Source organism: Aedes aegypti, chromosome 1 (assembly GCF_002204515.2).
Source record: "Aedes aegypti strain LVP_AGWG chromosome 1, AaegL5.0 Primary Assembly, whole genome shotgun sequence".
NCBI lineage: Eukaryota > Metazoa > Arthropoda > Insecta > Diptera > Culicidae > Aedes > Aedes aegypti.
This window is the reverse complement of record NC_035107.1, coordinates 268,483,047-268,497,404: the sequence shown is the minus strand read 5'-3', so window position 1 is coordinate 268,497,404 and position 14,358 is coordinate 268,483,047. Positions and strand designations below refer to the sequence as shown.

General features: G+C 44.7%; 1 protein-coding gene across 4 annotated transcripts in view; it reads left to right on the top strand.

Annotated features, from left to right (window-relative positions):
- The window catches only part of LOC5573328 (dual specificity protein phosphatase 10), a 33,568-nt gene extending 19,417 nt beyond the window's left edge, over window positions 1-14,151 (top strand). For all 4 annotated transcript variants that reach the window (XM_021837773.1, XM_021837770.1, XM_001654498.2 and 1 more), the window contains exon 4: window positions 11,990-14,151. In XM_021837773.1, the coding sequence (XP_021693465.1) occupies window positions 11,990-12,678 (689 nt within the window). In that variant the 3' untranslated portion in view covers window positions 12,679-14,151. The remainder of the gene's footprint in view (window positions 1-11,989) is intronic.
- Window positions 14,152-14,358: the final 207 nt, after the last annotated feature.

The window sequence follows — 14,358 nt, the reverse complement described above, 5'->3', positions numbered from 1 at the left end:
CATTATCAGGAAGAGCTAACACTAATCTTCCTGATAGTGGTGTTAGTTTGCGTGGACGACCTTAAAAGGGCTCAACAGCAAGACCTCTTGAGCCCTTTTCAAATGTTCGAAGTTTGACGTTTCTTGAATGGGAAAGTTTGCGAATTTTACAACCCTATTGTTGAAATTTTGTTTGTGTTCTCGCGATTTCTATGGACAACAAGAACAATATACTCAATGAGTCACTTTTTGAGCCACAGGAGTACAGCGATAACGGGCAGTTGCTCTTATCGACCGGGAGGTTGTAATCATTGTTCGCATTTTATCAGCAGCTGAGCGACCGCCCCCGATAAAAGCGTTTGCACTCGCGCTCAAACAATTGCCACAACAACCCGTTGCTCTAATTGGGGCATATAACTATAGGTATACCTGTATGCTTGCTCGGAAAACAAGAACCACAATCATAAACAACCGGTGCACTGCTAATTCTTGACGACGATTATCTCAGATGCGATCGGTGGAATCAAATGTAAGGCGCTAGTCAAGGAGTTCAATCAGTGGCAACTGTTGAGAATGATAGAGCATGCCGAAGTATTACAATAATTTAAACATAGAAGGCCTTGCTTCTTCATTAACGTCAAGCCAATGTAAAAGAAAATCAGTCTTTGAACGAACGTTAAAGAGTGAAGTTGCATGCTCTATCATTCTCAACAGCAGCAAAAGTAATGTTTGTAAAGGGCCAATGCTCCACTTACAGTTAGTCATAGTTCTTTGTTAAAGTTGTTAAAATTCTGGACAAAAAACTGTGATGATAAGGAGCACCATTTGACTATTATCGGCAACCGAATTTCAAACGCCAAATACATAGTATTTTTCTATCAAAGCACACCAATGAAAACATTCAGATGATTGTTCTGATGAGATTTCAGAGACTGAACAAACAATTTCGCCAGAGGTATCATCAGGACAAATAAATACGTCTCAATATGCGGGTGAATTGGAGCTGCCGAACAGATTTACTTGCAGTTATGGAAAACCTGCCGAAGAGAATGAGACTGCCGACAATAGTCACACTGACAAGAGATGTTCAAAGCGTTGTGAAAACGTTTCCAAAAAGCTTTTAACAAGTATGTCGATGTGAATCGACAGAGGATTGAGCAGTGCATAAATGTAAACAGACAAACGCGTAATTTATCTGCTGATATCTGAGAAAGTTACAAAAGAATCACGGCTCCGGCTTGGGCTGCCGAGAATACGTAAATTTCCCTATCGAGAAAAGAAAACACTACTACAATTTCTACAGAAAAAGAACTTTTTAACTATTATAAACTCTCATAAAACTTGCTCATGGGGCCTTCCTTAGCCGTGTGGTCAGAGTCCGCGGCTACAAAGCAAAGTCATGCTGAAAATGTCTGGGTTCGATTCCTGGTCGGTCCAGGATCTTTTTGTATTGGAAATTTCCTTGACTTCCCTGGGCATAGATTATAATCGTACTTGCCACACGATATACGAATGCGAAAATGGCATCATTGGCAAAAAAAAGCTCTATGTTAATAACTGTGGAAGTGATCATAAGAGTAAGCTGAGAAGCAGGCTCTGTCCCAGTGAGGACGTTAATGCCAAGAAGAAGAAGAACCTCTCGTTAAATTTAAGTTAATTTGCAGACGAAAAATGACCAAAATTGATCGATAATGTTTTTTTTAATCAATAAAACGATACCAGAGTAGCGTCTACTCTGGTAAATATTGCCTCTCAAAAGATGACTTATTCACAATTATTATTTATTTTTTAAATGAGTCTGAATTTCACAACTTTGACTTTTCACATAACATGTCTGTCTATTATTTCGAAAGGTACACGGAAAACATCCATTCATCCAATTCATCAATTCATCCAAAAGTTGAGTTTAAATCCAGGGGTATGACATCTACTGGAAAATTATAATCTGTTTTGTGGACCTAAAATGGGCAGTAATACAAAACATTTGAAATATTAGAAAACAAGTGTTTCTCGAATCAGCTTAAGCGTTCAACAGTCAAATTGAGATAGGGCTCTGTATGACCATATTATACCGGCTGAACCTCACAACGCTCTGCGTTTTCGGCTCAATCGCTGCATCATGCAAAGAACGCGTTACACCGCGGAAGGAAAATCTTTTCGACACTGTCTGACTCACTTTAATTAGCATGTTTGCCGCGGCTGGCGATGATGGCATACTTGCGTGACGATAATTAGACGGTTCCATACCTAAACTAGTCCAGAAGCACCGCTTCACTGTATAAAATTTACCGTTGGCAACGAACGGTGGCAGGTTTGAAATATTTCGAAACTCCGAATGGAAACTTTGATGTGTAAACGAAAGTGATGGGACGAAGCAAATGCGGTTCATTAGCCTCATTGATTTTGTCCAACCCTGCTCGGGATGACATAACTCCCTCGGGGGATGTTTCCAGAGTGCTGCTGCTGAATCCTTTATCCGCAAACAGACGGGTATTGCCACATCGAGATCAAACCCGGCTTTGCATGCTTAATTTTCTCTGTCTTCGTCGGTTTGATGCGCTCGGAATGGCAGCAAATTTAGATAAATTTTAAATAAACATTTGGGAAAACTTTCGGCGTTATTCCGAAGGCAAAAGAGACCCATACATCTTTCGGTTCTCGGATGAGACTGTTATGGAATTAATTGTGAATTTAACGGTCCCCTCCCTCGATGAATAAATAATGAGGAAATCCGTTGGTGTAATCCCTAAATTTGCTTCGAGCAGAAGGGTGCATCGTACTCGTTGAACAAACAAAGAAACCAGCGAGTGCAAACGAATATTGCTGTGTTTACAAAACTTTTGTTTGTACAACAACATTTGATGACTGCACTGCGTGAAATCGATTCTTCTGACAGCTTAGCAGCGTCAAACCGATCACGTTCGAAGGCGATGACGCATTCGGTGACCAATTTTTTTTCGCACCCATTCATCGGTGCCAGAACTGACGGGCGCTAGCTAATTACCACACAATCCAACCCTGCACAGCTCGCTGCGCTGGCTCAATGCAAAGCACTTTCAATCATCGATCGGTTTCTTCTAGGGTTGGTGTGCGGCTCATGCTCCAAGGACATATCACTTGTCAAGTTGCTCGCTACTGCGGCCAACACACCCAACCTCAATCACAGCTTTGGAACACTGATAATTGATCCACCCCTGCAAGAACATGCGCGTATATGCATAAAGCGGTGACTCATAGACCGATCTAGTTTTCCGTTTCGATTCATCGATTTTTTTTCTTAACGAATAACCGCAGCTACCTGCCAACCGCAAGATAAGGTTGCTCCCTTTGGCAAGAGGATTCGTAGTTTGTAACATTATAAGCGCAACAAAAAACGACACGACCATCGACGAGAATTAAATTTGCTTGTAAGGGACACTTGACACGTGACTGCCGTACCGCCGTAAGCGACACTAAAAATGGCAGCACGTGTCACTCCGGGACGGATTTACGGCCATTGCCGCATCCCCAGCCCTGCCAACGGCGATAAGCTGATTACGACGTGCATCGAATCGCATTCGCTCGCGCGTTACGTCTGCTGCAGGGTCCAATCAAAAGCAGGGCTGTACACGCCGTGGAAACTCCACTCGTCGTAATCCTTTTCCATTTGATTGCAACACGCACTGCACTATAGGTATCTGTTTCCTAAGCAGCATACTGTGCTCGATCACGAACCAAAAAACGTTTTTTTTTTTCTTGTGCTCCGCTATTTATAGTGCATGTTTAGACACTCATAACAGAGCACCCCCTCTTGCCCATGCAGCATGAAAAGCTTAAGAAAATTGCTCCTCGGTTTCTTTCCTAGGAACGAAAAAGAAAACCTAGCACGCTAAAATATCGAACTAATAATCCGCAAGTGTACCGAACCGTGCGGCCCACAGAGTGAGTCATCGTGTGAAATTGATTTTCCTGCTGGTTCGAAATTCCTTCACCCGCTTCGTCGTCGCTGGCATGGCTGGCATTCTCTCTATTTTGACGTTTCAAAGCTCTTGCATTTTCTTCATCATAGTCGGCGATGGTGTGGTGGCCACGAATGATGGCCAATAATAGCAGCAATTACGCAGCATGATCACGATTTCGAACGCGCGCACCTGTTTCAAGTTGGTGGCATTTCGCGTTTCGTGTCTGTCGGTTTGCCGCTGTGATTTCATATTTCTTATTGCTGCACGTTTTTTCGTAACTGCTGCATTTTTGCCAGCCGTTTCGGAGTCGAGACCCACAGCGAAACGATTGCAGGAGGGAAACAATCAAAGCAATCCTCGCTGCGGCAGTTGCACGCTAGACACGCTGTGGTTTGTATGACTGTCCGGTAGAGGGCCAACTTTGTTGCTTTGCAACAGAATTTCCTCACCTTTCGGAGTCAGAACTGGGTTACCGAATTTTTTTTTCCACACGTCGTTCATGCACGCAACTGTTTGCGTGTCACGTGAGTCATTCGGGAAATTATAAACAAATAACGACTCAACTCCTTTGTCCTTCAGGGGTGGGAATTTTCGATGACGGGGAATTTACGGAAAATAAAGGAATTCGTCACCATCGCATTGGCCTACTTTGTCGAACCACGTTCTCATGTGAAATATTTCACACCTCACTGATGTAATATTTCATTTAGTTTTCTGATCTTTCGGTCAGACGACCAAAACAATCGTGGTCGTGCCTGTAAACAACATCCCTCGTCGCCGTCAATGTAAAATCCCACAAAACAACACAAACAACCCTTCAAGTTTTCCTTTGTTGGAAAAACAAAGATCAGTGCCTCGGGGCGGAATCGTTTGCATCTTTTTACGACGCTCAGATTAGTCCTCGGTGTCGTACAACTGATGGAAAGTACCATCACCGGCATTCCCCCTTTGTACGAGGGACAGGCAAAGTGGATGACTCATCTCCCGAAGCGGTACCTACTCCCATTTAGGAACCGAGGGCGGTTGTCACCATCTTTTTTACCATGCTGATGCTGCTGCCATTGTGTGCCAAAAGCTGCAACTAATGAGAGGGTGGAACCCCGAAAGGTATACTGCTCTTAATAGCCTTCCCATACGACCCAGCACACCCCTGCAGACATTCAGAGGTAACCGCCGTAGCAACGACGCTCATGGCATCCTGTGCAAATGCGAGGGTAAAGATTAGAATAACAATAAAAATCATCCCCTCTCTTGTAGCCGAAAATAAGTGATTTCTTCTGCTGCCAATTCTCCATTTGCGGTGGTTTCCGCTCCGGTACCGGATAAATCTTGTGGCGGCCGAGGCTATTACCTCTAATGGTTCTCCGGATGCAGGGCTTTTAGTCTTCGTAACACCACGTTAAGGATTGATCCACAGGAATCAACGGAATACAAGCGAACTGTTATCTCTCGTTTCCGGGTGATTAGTGCTGAAAGTCATCGCGACGAACATGCGGGCAATACTGCCACCAGATAAGGGACCCCAAATTTACACAGTGATAAATGAGATCCATTACAGGCGTCATCACCTGCCGCTGCTGCCTGCGCAGCATCCAACCCTGCACAAAAATTTGCGGTCGACCAAGAGAAGATAAACACACAAACAATGGCGGCTCTGTTTGCCCGTCTACCTTCCTCTTCAAGAGGAAAGTAAACTCACGACTCGTACATTGCGGTCTTCAGGAATTTAATCTTGAAATGACAGACCGAAAAGAAAATAAATTCACAAGAGCCTTTTCTCAAGTGGTGGCGATTGCGTAAACAGACTGCAGAGACCCTTACAGCAAACAACAGCCCTGCGTCGTCGCCTCGCATGATTACTCAACCTTTTTGACAGATGGTGTGCTTGGCACTAATGGCAGTGCGCTCTCTTCTGTGATGACTAATGTGCTTCCTTCCTAATCATACATTTTATGCCGCCGCAACGCAACTGCGTGCTTCCGGCCTGCCATGAAATGCTCGTAGACGAGATGAGGGTCGCTTTCCTCCTCCATGGTGTGTGAACGACGACGGACGCAGCGGGAAGGTCGCATCGAAACTATTTTATGGCCCACTGGCATGCGGCGATGAAACGCCGCAACGCAACGGAACACGCGGTGACTCATAGATCATAACGTAAACTATTGCGTCGTACTCGATTTCGCAGCTGCCTCCACCAAAAGCGAGCGGCAGGGGTCAATCAAGCGCGTTGCTGTCTTGGTTCGGTGACCTCACAGACAGACGGTACTGCACTTTCCTTCTGTGAAATTCAACGAACCGAAAACGGCACACCGCACAGTTCGACCAGGACGGCACACAAATGAGTCATGGCAGTGGCGCGTCGTCCAAATGCGAAACAGAAGTAGGCAGAGTGTAGAACGGCAATTGTCAAAACGATCACAAAAAAACAAAGCCTCAATTCAATCTAGTTACCTAGGCGGTTTGAAAACCGAGCACTGTGGGAACAACAGCTATCAAGTAGGCCATGCCACGGCAAACGCAACTGAATTACCACGCACACATAGAAGGGAACTCGGCACGGAATGCTCATTTGAATGACCTTTGCTCAATCGTGACGTCACTGCAAAGGCCGTAGGAAACCGCTTGTTTAGCAATAAATTTCTCATTCCACCAAACCCAACCCGACTGGCAGGCAAGGCAATCTAATGTAGAGTCTCTCGAGTCCTCCATTCTCCGGTGTCCTGCCCTGCGCGCTGGTATGAGTCGATCGCGATCAAGTTTTACTCCACCACAAGTTTGTTGATACCCATGTTGCGAGAAGTGGAGAATCAGGTTTTCGAAGAAGTCGTGCCTTGCCGCGTTCGTCCGGATTCCCTTCCCTAGCTAGACCCTGCACGGACGGAAAGGTGCAGGTTTCTCTAACCGAGGGCTACTCCGTTACTGAGATCTCCTCGCGTTGCTTGGCAACCACAACTGCTATGGAGATGTTTCAAGAAATTCTGGTGGTTCATAGACTTCTTTTTGATGCTATGCTCAATTCAATCACCTTCGGCAATCTTTGACTTTGACAGTTCCACTTAATGACATAAACACAAATTCAAACGGAAAGGCATACGAGGGAAACAGATCCATAAAAATTAACGCAATTTCAACGCCTCGGATGCGTAAAATTGCGATCATCAATGCTACCGAAGGAAACAATCAAGCGTTTATTGAATTTACTCAACCCTCGCCGTCGCCATCGTAGTCATCGGGGCAACCCTCTTCGGTTCATCAACCAGCAGACACTAGCTAGATTAATGGTCGTTCTTTCCAAACGCGAATCGGTTGCGCCGTTTGCCCCCATCTACGACGATTACATCAACAACAAACGAACGTCTGACAAACGGCTCCGTATGATGACAAGATGATGTCATTTATGTTATCGAATTTCCTGCCTTCGCCTCCGGTCCGCTTCACTGCGCACCAGAGTCTGTCTAATGATGATCCTCTTCAAAAGGAAACCCACTTCGACAACTCCGTTTGATAAATGATATCACGGTTTTGGGAGGACAACTCAGGTGGGCGTTCAGATTAATTTCTTCTGCCATTCGTCTTTTGTTACACCCCTGACGCTAGGATCCAAGCTAGCGCGCTGTCATCGGTTGATTTAATTATCATCGCATCCTCGGCAGCATCTGCGCAAGGAGGCGCAGGTGCGATGAATAGCTCTGGTGCTGATATTATCAACACGTCATCGCTACGCATTTTCCACGACATCATCCAGCATCGAACACAGCAAAAGCCAAAAGGGGGAAAAGATCATGGTTTTTCATCTTTTTTGACGGGTGCTCCACAGTTCGCACCCCTGCCAGCACCCGTGAGGCACGGTATGTGTCAAAATGTGTACGAAAACCACTTCTGCATCTGCTGCTAATATAGGGAAATTATTGTTTTACTTGTTATTCAATAAATGCGGTGCTGCCGGGGTTTCCCTTATTCGGATGCCGGGCTTCTGGCTGCTGAAGCTGCCACACGACGCACCCGAATATGCGAAAAACAAGGGGGAATAAATATTGTTTTATTAGCTCTTTTACGTCGGTGGTGTCGAGCTGGCTGGGCAAGAGCGAACGGAAGAACAGGATACAGAAATGCTTGTAATCATTCCAAGAATGCATTTTATTACATCGCGTACATATGTGAAAATTTACCCACCCCTGCGCTGCTAGCTGTCATTCGCATTTCCTTCATACGGTGGACAGCCAGCTTCAATGGAGGGAAAAAGGTGAAGTAGGCGTTGAGTTTCCCTTTTTGCCGCGCCAAGTGCAAACGTCTGCACAAGCACTAAACGAACACTACACATTGTGATCTATGAATGAAATGCCGTTCTGGGCATAGAATGAATGAATCATCCTGATGGTGAAAAGCGGAAAACAGCGAGGGGAGAATAAACCGTTTTCAGGCACATTCATTGATGTGATATTTACCCGTTGCTGGCTGGAAGCTGGCACCCATAAAAGCGCCCATTTCGTTCTCGTCAACGAACGGACAGACGGACACGGGACGGGAGCATGATGAACATTGATTTTAATTAAATTTTACGACCGTTCCGAATGAGGAGCCCGACGTTTCATCTGCGCCATTCAAACAGACGAACTTCCGGAAGGGGAGGGACAACGATTTAATGCACCATTTGGCATTCGATTGGCAAAATTGGCCCGCCTTGTTTGGATTGTTTACATTTGGGCCCGCGGTACATCCCTGCTCAAATAGAAAACAGCCAAAAAGTTTTCCGTTTGTGTGCATTATAAACAAACATTCCCCATCGATAAATTCCAACCAAATCGATCCTTTAAGCCCCATAATCCTCCCGGCCAAAGTTGTGCAGTCCCTTCTCCTAGAAAATCTCGGCGCACGATGACTTTCTCTTTTTGCCCACCCCTGCCACTGACAGATGTGCACTGCATCAAAAACAGATCAAATTTAACATGCTAAAAACCCAACGGGAATTTGCCGGGCTGAAATAGAGAAATAATAAAAAGTCCATAACCCAAACCCCCGAAGGGATTGCCTCCAAGGGTGAAAGTACGGCGACGATGCGTACTCACTCTACTCGGACCGGGCATGACTCATACCCGAAGAGCAGAGAATTACAGCCAGCCGGCGATAGCGACGAATAGAAGACAGAAGGTGAAAGGCAACACAAAAACTAAGTCGCTATTTTACGCACGAGCACACATTCCTATTGCTTCGGCCCTTTCAGCACAGTCGAACGTGTGAGAATTATGTTACTTTTGTTCGAAATTGCTTCTGCAGACGTTTTTTTTTTTTTGTTTATCGTTCAAAACGCAGCGACAGGAAATGCTAGTGAACTCTGTTGGCTATGGCGCAATCAAACACTTTAAATTGTACCAAGCATTATAAGCAGGCCCCGCCGAGTCAACGCCTACTGATGTGTTTTCGTCTACTACAACTGGCTGTCAGAATCGCGTTTCGCTGCATTTTCGTTACGTTCTTCTTTGCGGCATTGTTTGCCTCGACTCGATATTGTTATTTTAACAGTCGAATGGTTTTAATAACAAAATTGTCTCTGAAAAAAGAGCTCCATCATAGCAAGCCGAGCGCAATTCAATTCGGCCGCATTTGAACGCAGGCAGAAACGGTAGTGGGTTGCTGCGTTTTACTTTTTTCGAGGTTATGACTCATTCATCGTTTCCGAAGTGGCCTCTCTCTCTCTCTCGCTGTGTAGCAGATTTTCGTCGTACACCAGAAGAAGAGAGAAACCAGCGAGCAAGATTAAAAATACACCCCTTCACCCACGCAATAATCAAAAATCGCAAACAGCAGCAACACGAGTAGCTTTGATGAATCCCCGACGTCTATTTTGCGTCTGCAGATGAGAATCTCCCGCTTCTAATTGGAAACACGTTTCCAACTGGAAAGGGGGAGAGAGAGCGCGCTCTTGGACGTCCCTCGTCATTAATCAATTTCCGGCTTTCGGTTGCTCGGTTCGGATGCCTAATGCTCCGTGAAGCCGTCGACGCTTGCGATTGCTAATTACCATACAGTTGTTGTCGAATCCCAGCGCTTCAGGAGGATTAGAATACTTGGCAATGAGAGCGAAGGGAGTTGTGTACGGACAATGCAAATCTCTACTGATAGGAACCCGCCCAATACTCAATCCCTGGATTACACCGTTAGATGGTTACCATAGACAAACAGGCGTAGCTCTAAGAACAGTATGCGATCGAAATCTTCGTCGCACAATTCTTATCCTTATCGGCTCAATGGTAAATTACTGTATCCTGATTTTTATCAGTGCTGATGGCTGCCACAAAGGGGCTCACTTTCTGGTAGGGTTCGGGTTTTTACGAGCGCTAACAACTGCCGCGTACAAGCTCGCTTTCTGATAGGGATCAGTTGATTTGACGTTTGGCTTGGATCGGCCAAATGTCATATCGACTTATCCCTACCAGAAAGCGAGCTTGTATGTGACAGTTGATAGCGCTCGTAAAAACCTGGATGTAAAACGACCCAAGCTAAACGTCAAATTAAATTATCGCTACCAGAAATCGAGCCTATTTATGACAGCCATTAGCACTCGTAAAAAGCTGGATTTCATCATATTCGACCAAGTTATTACCAAAAGAGAAACCCGAACGAAGAGAAATCGATCATTGCAGATACGCCCTTAAAATACCGAACGCGAGTCTCCTAGTACTACATTTGGTCATTTATGGTGCTGCATTCGATACCAAAGATTGACTGAAAGCAGTACACTTTTCACAGCATGCTAGATTTTGCTCTACTACCTCACGTGCCATAAAATTGTGGGAAATACAAGAAACATGAACATTTTTTATTCGTCTTCGGTAGTACCGCACGTATTACGTCTGTTTGTCTGTATGATTGCGTTTGATTTCCCCTTGTACAGCGCTTCAACATTAAAAACTAATCATAATCTGTTTGCTCTGCTGCTCTCCGTGGGATGAAAACAGAACCGGAAATTTGATCTGGGACGAACAACAACATTCGACGAAAAAAAAAGGTCGGAGGGAGAGAAAGCGGTTCCGATTCAGACGAATACGCTTTTTTTAATATCCCATATTCCTGAAAGCGATATCCATTACACATCCGCTTGTTGGAAAAGGATTCTAACTGCGCGAACAGTAAAAAAGGGACACGCATCACGGATCCTACAAAGCAGGATGATTCATCCTGAACAAAGCGCTTGCTGCGATTGCATCTCCCATCACAAGCAGCAGTCGGTCAGAGTGCGGGTGAGAGTGAATCATCTCTGTCAAATGCAGACGCATCGCAGTAGTCACATCACGTGCCCGCGCGCGCGTTTATCACTGCGAAGAACGACAACGATGAAAACAACTTAAAATCCAAGCTGTTTAGATGGTTCTGATCCCTCCTGGGCTTGATGCTTCTCGGACCGTTCTTTTGCGACCGATCAGTCAAATTCGTCGAGTGTGACATCATTCCAATGCCACTTCCTGCATTCGGCGGCGGGTTTTCGGTGTTGCGTGTCGCATATCGACGCATTGTTTTGCGATTAATCAGCGTGTTTCTGAGGTGGGGCTCTGTGTGAGTTGACCACTCAACAAAGCATGCAGTAGGCCATGGATGGCAACCACATGGTTACCAACAAATCTGCACAAGAGAATGTGACCTTCAGGGATTTCCTGAGATTGCATATCACCAGGCTCTTTTTTCATCAATGACACAGACCTATTGATACATTTGAACCGTTTCATTAGATCAGAAAGCCAGCTTCGAACGCTACAAATGATTAGGAACACTGACATCGGAAAAAAAACAGACAAAAGCATGATTAAGCTTCGTCCTTATTACTGAAGCCCCCTGTACGCCATAAATCGTATGCCGTTCGGTAGTCCCAGAGCTTGTGTCCGATTTCCGGGAGTAATGCGCCGCGTGCAACAGATAAGATAACCCTGATCTCTTGCGGTTGTCAAGCACCGCAGTTCGTGAAGTCATTAGCGCTAAACTATATCTCACCCGCGAGGGTTCCGATACCGGAATCTTATCGATGTTCGTTCAGACGAAATGACTAACGTTTTCCTTTATTTTCTTTCTTTCCTCAGAGGACGCCCGGAAAAAAGGTTCCACCGTGTTGCTGCACTGTCAAGCCGGTATCAGCCGCAGTGCCACGATTGCCATCGCCTACGTCATGCGGTACAAGGCCGTCTCGTTGCTGGAAGCGTACCAAATGGTGAAGCTGGCCCGTCCCATCATCTCACCTAACCTCAACTTCATGGGCCAGCTGCTGGAGCTGGAGCAGAATTTGATCGCCGACGGGAAGCTTGAGCCTCCGCCTCCGTCGCCAGTTGTGCCACCTAGTCAGCCACCGTTCTTCCTGATTAACAACTGCAGCAAGTTCAACCAACACGACGAGGAAATGGACAACGAAGACGACCACAGCGAAGACAGCAAGAACAACAATCGGGATAGTGGCTGCAGCACCGCTAGCACCAGCAGCACAAGCTCCGGTTGCAGCTTTCACAGTACCAGCAGTAGGCACTGCCACGGAATCAATGGCCGGTGTCCACCGCGGTTAACCTTGAAGCTGCCCACTTCACCTCCATCGTCGCCATCTTCGCTCTCGTCACCGTCCTCGCTGTCATCCTCTTCCTCAACGCCCTCGCCCACTCAGTCGCTAGCACCAGTCCCTGCAACGCCCGTCTGCATCGTTGCACCCCGGCCGTTTTCTATTTCGAGCAGCTGCACCAGCAGTTCCAACGTGAGGTCTGGCCAGACGAGTTCTAGCTCATGATTCGGCTTAAGCTAGTTAGGTGTAATATCTTCGTCCCCTATATTCTACCTATTTAAAGTGTGATACAAATTTTAAAACAAACTCTAGAGCTAATTTATAAACGCGTCCTTCAAAGTGTACATAGTAGCCCGTAAGCAAATCGGCTTTCCTCTGTTAGCATAGTCAGTTTTGCAATGTGAAAGTGTGTTAGTATGTTCTTTGAAAAAAAACCAAGAAAATCTATATCCCCTTCGTAATGAAAAGTTCATTCATATCATGGTTTGCGAAAAAAATCTTTGTTGAAAAACAGCTATTTTTGATGCATTTATAGCGTCATCGGTCGCCCGATCGTTGCGACTGTCAGCACCAACCGTGCACGCCCACACCAACACATACAGAAACTCACACTTTTTGACAGCCACGAGCACCACCTGCTGCGATCGGAAGCAGCCAAAACATTTCCCTCTCGCCATGTTTTTTTTTTTTGGTTTTCATTTGATTTATTTTTTCTTAGGTTCTTTCTTTACACAATAGCCGTAAGACACTCCTATATCTCTAGGAAGCCAATTCTAGTCTCATTTACATTTTAAGTTTACCAAATGGTACAATTACAATGGACAAATCATCTGTACGTTTTGACAGACCAATGCGCTCCTGCTGTCCAGCGTAATGCCTACCGCAATCCAAGTTTACGCTAAGAAACTGTAGAATTAAAAAGGTCATCGTTAGACTATTAGAAACTTCTTGAACCGACTGTTTGTAAGAAAAAAATGAAGCGTGCTTACGCCGAAACACCTTTAAACAAAACACTCAAACAAAAGAAGAGTCAACTCGATCAATAAAGGATAAAATGTGTAAAAGTTTAATGAAAGGCTGTGTTAAATTTTAATCAAACCAACAAACTGTAGCTGTAATACGAAACAATAACGCCGAATTTCCCCGCTAAGACTTCGTTCTCAGCTTGACCCCATCAATTTCTTTTCCTTGATTCGAGAACAAACATATCCTTATTCGATCCGTGTGTTCGAGTGGCAGAAGGATAGCAGCAGAAAACCGTGTGACTGTACCTGTTTGTACTTTGAATAACAAAAATAATTATATCCTTAAAGCTCTGCTGCGCCTTAACGCCTTCGCGATTGTTTTTCCTGCTAATGTTTTATGCGATACTCTTCTGTATACACAATTGAAAAAGTTGAATCAAAGCTATGAATTGCAGTCGCAAACAGATTAGAAATGTATAATAAAGGCACAAGTTAAATACTGCACCAGGCGAAAGAGGAGAAATCATGAGCTGAAATAGAAAGCGATAAACAAAAACTACTATACAAGTAATATTTATAAATCACGAAAAGGAAACCCCCTTTCGAAAATTATCAGTTAAATTATTTAAACGTCGTAGTCCCTAAGACAGTAAAAAAACATTTATGTGTAAACACAACAAACAACTACTGAGGAGAGTCGACAGTAAAAAAAATAACACAAATATGAACAAAATTGATCCAGTCTTGTTCTTTCTACACCATCCGATATCATTTATCGTCATAATAAAGTCCTGAGTCATCCTAATTTAATTTTGTTCTATATGCTTAATTATGTGCTTGAAACACAAGTTTACTTATTTTTAATGTTTTGTACTGAGTTAAGGACAGAAAAAAACATTGCCTCTGATTTAAATTTTTAAACTAAAATCTGATTTTGGGT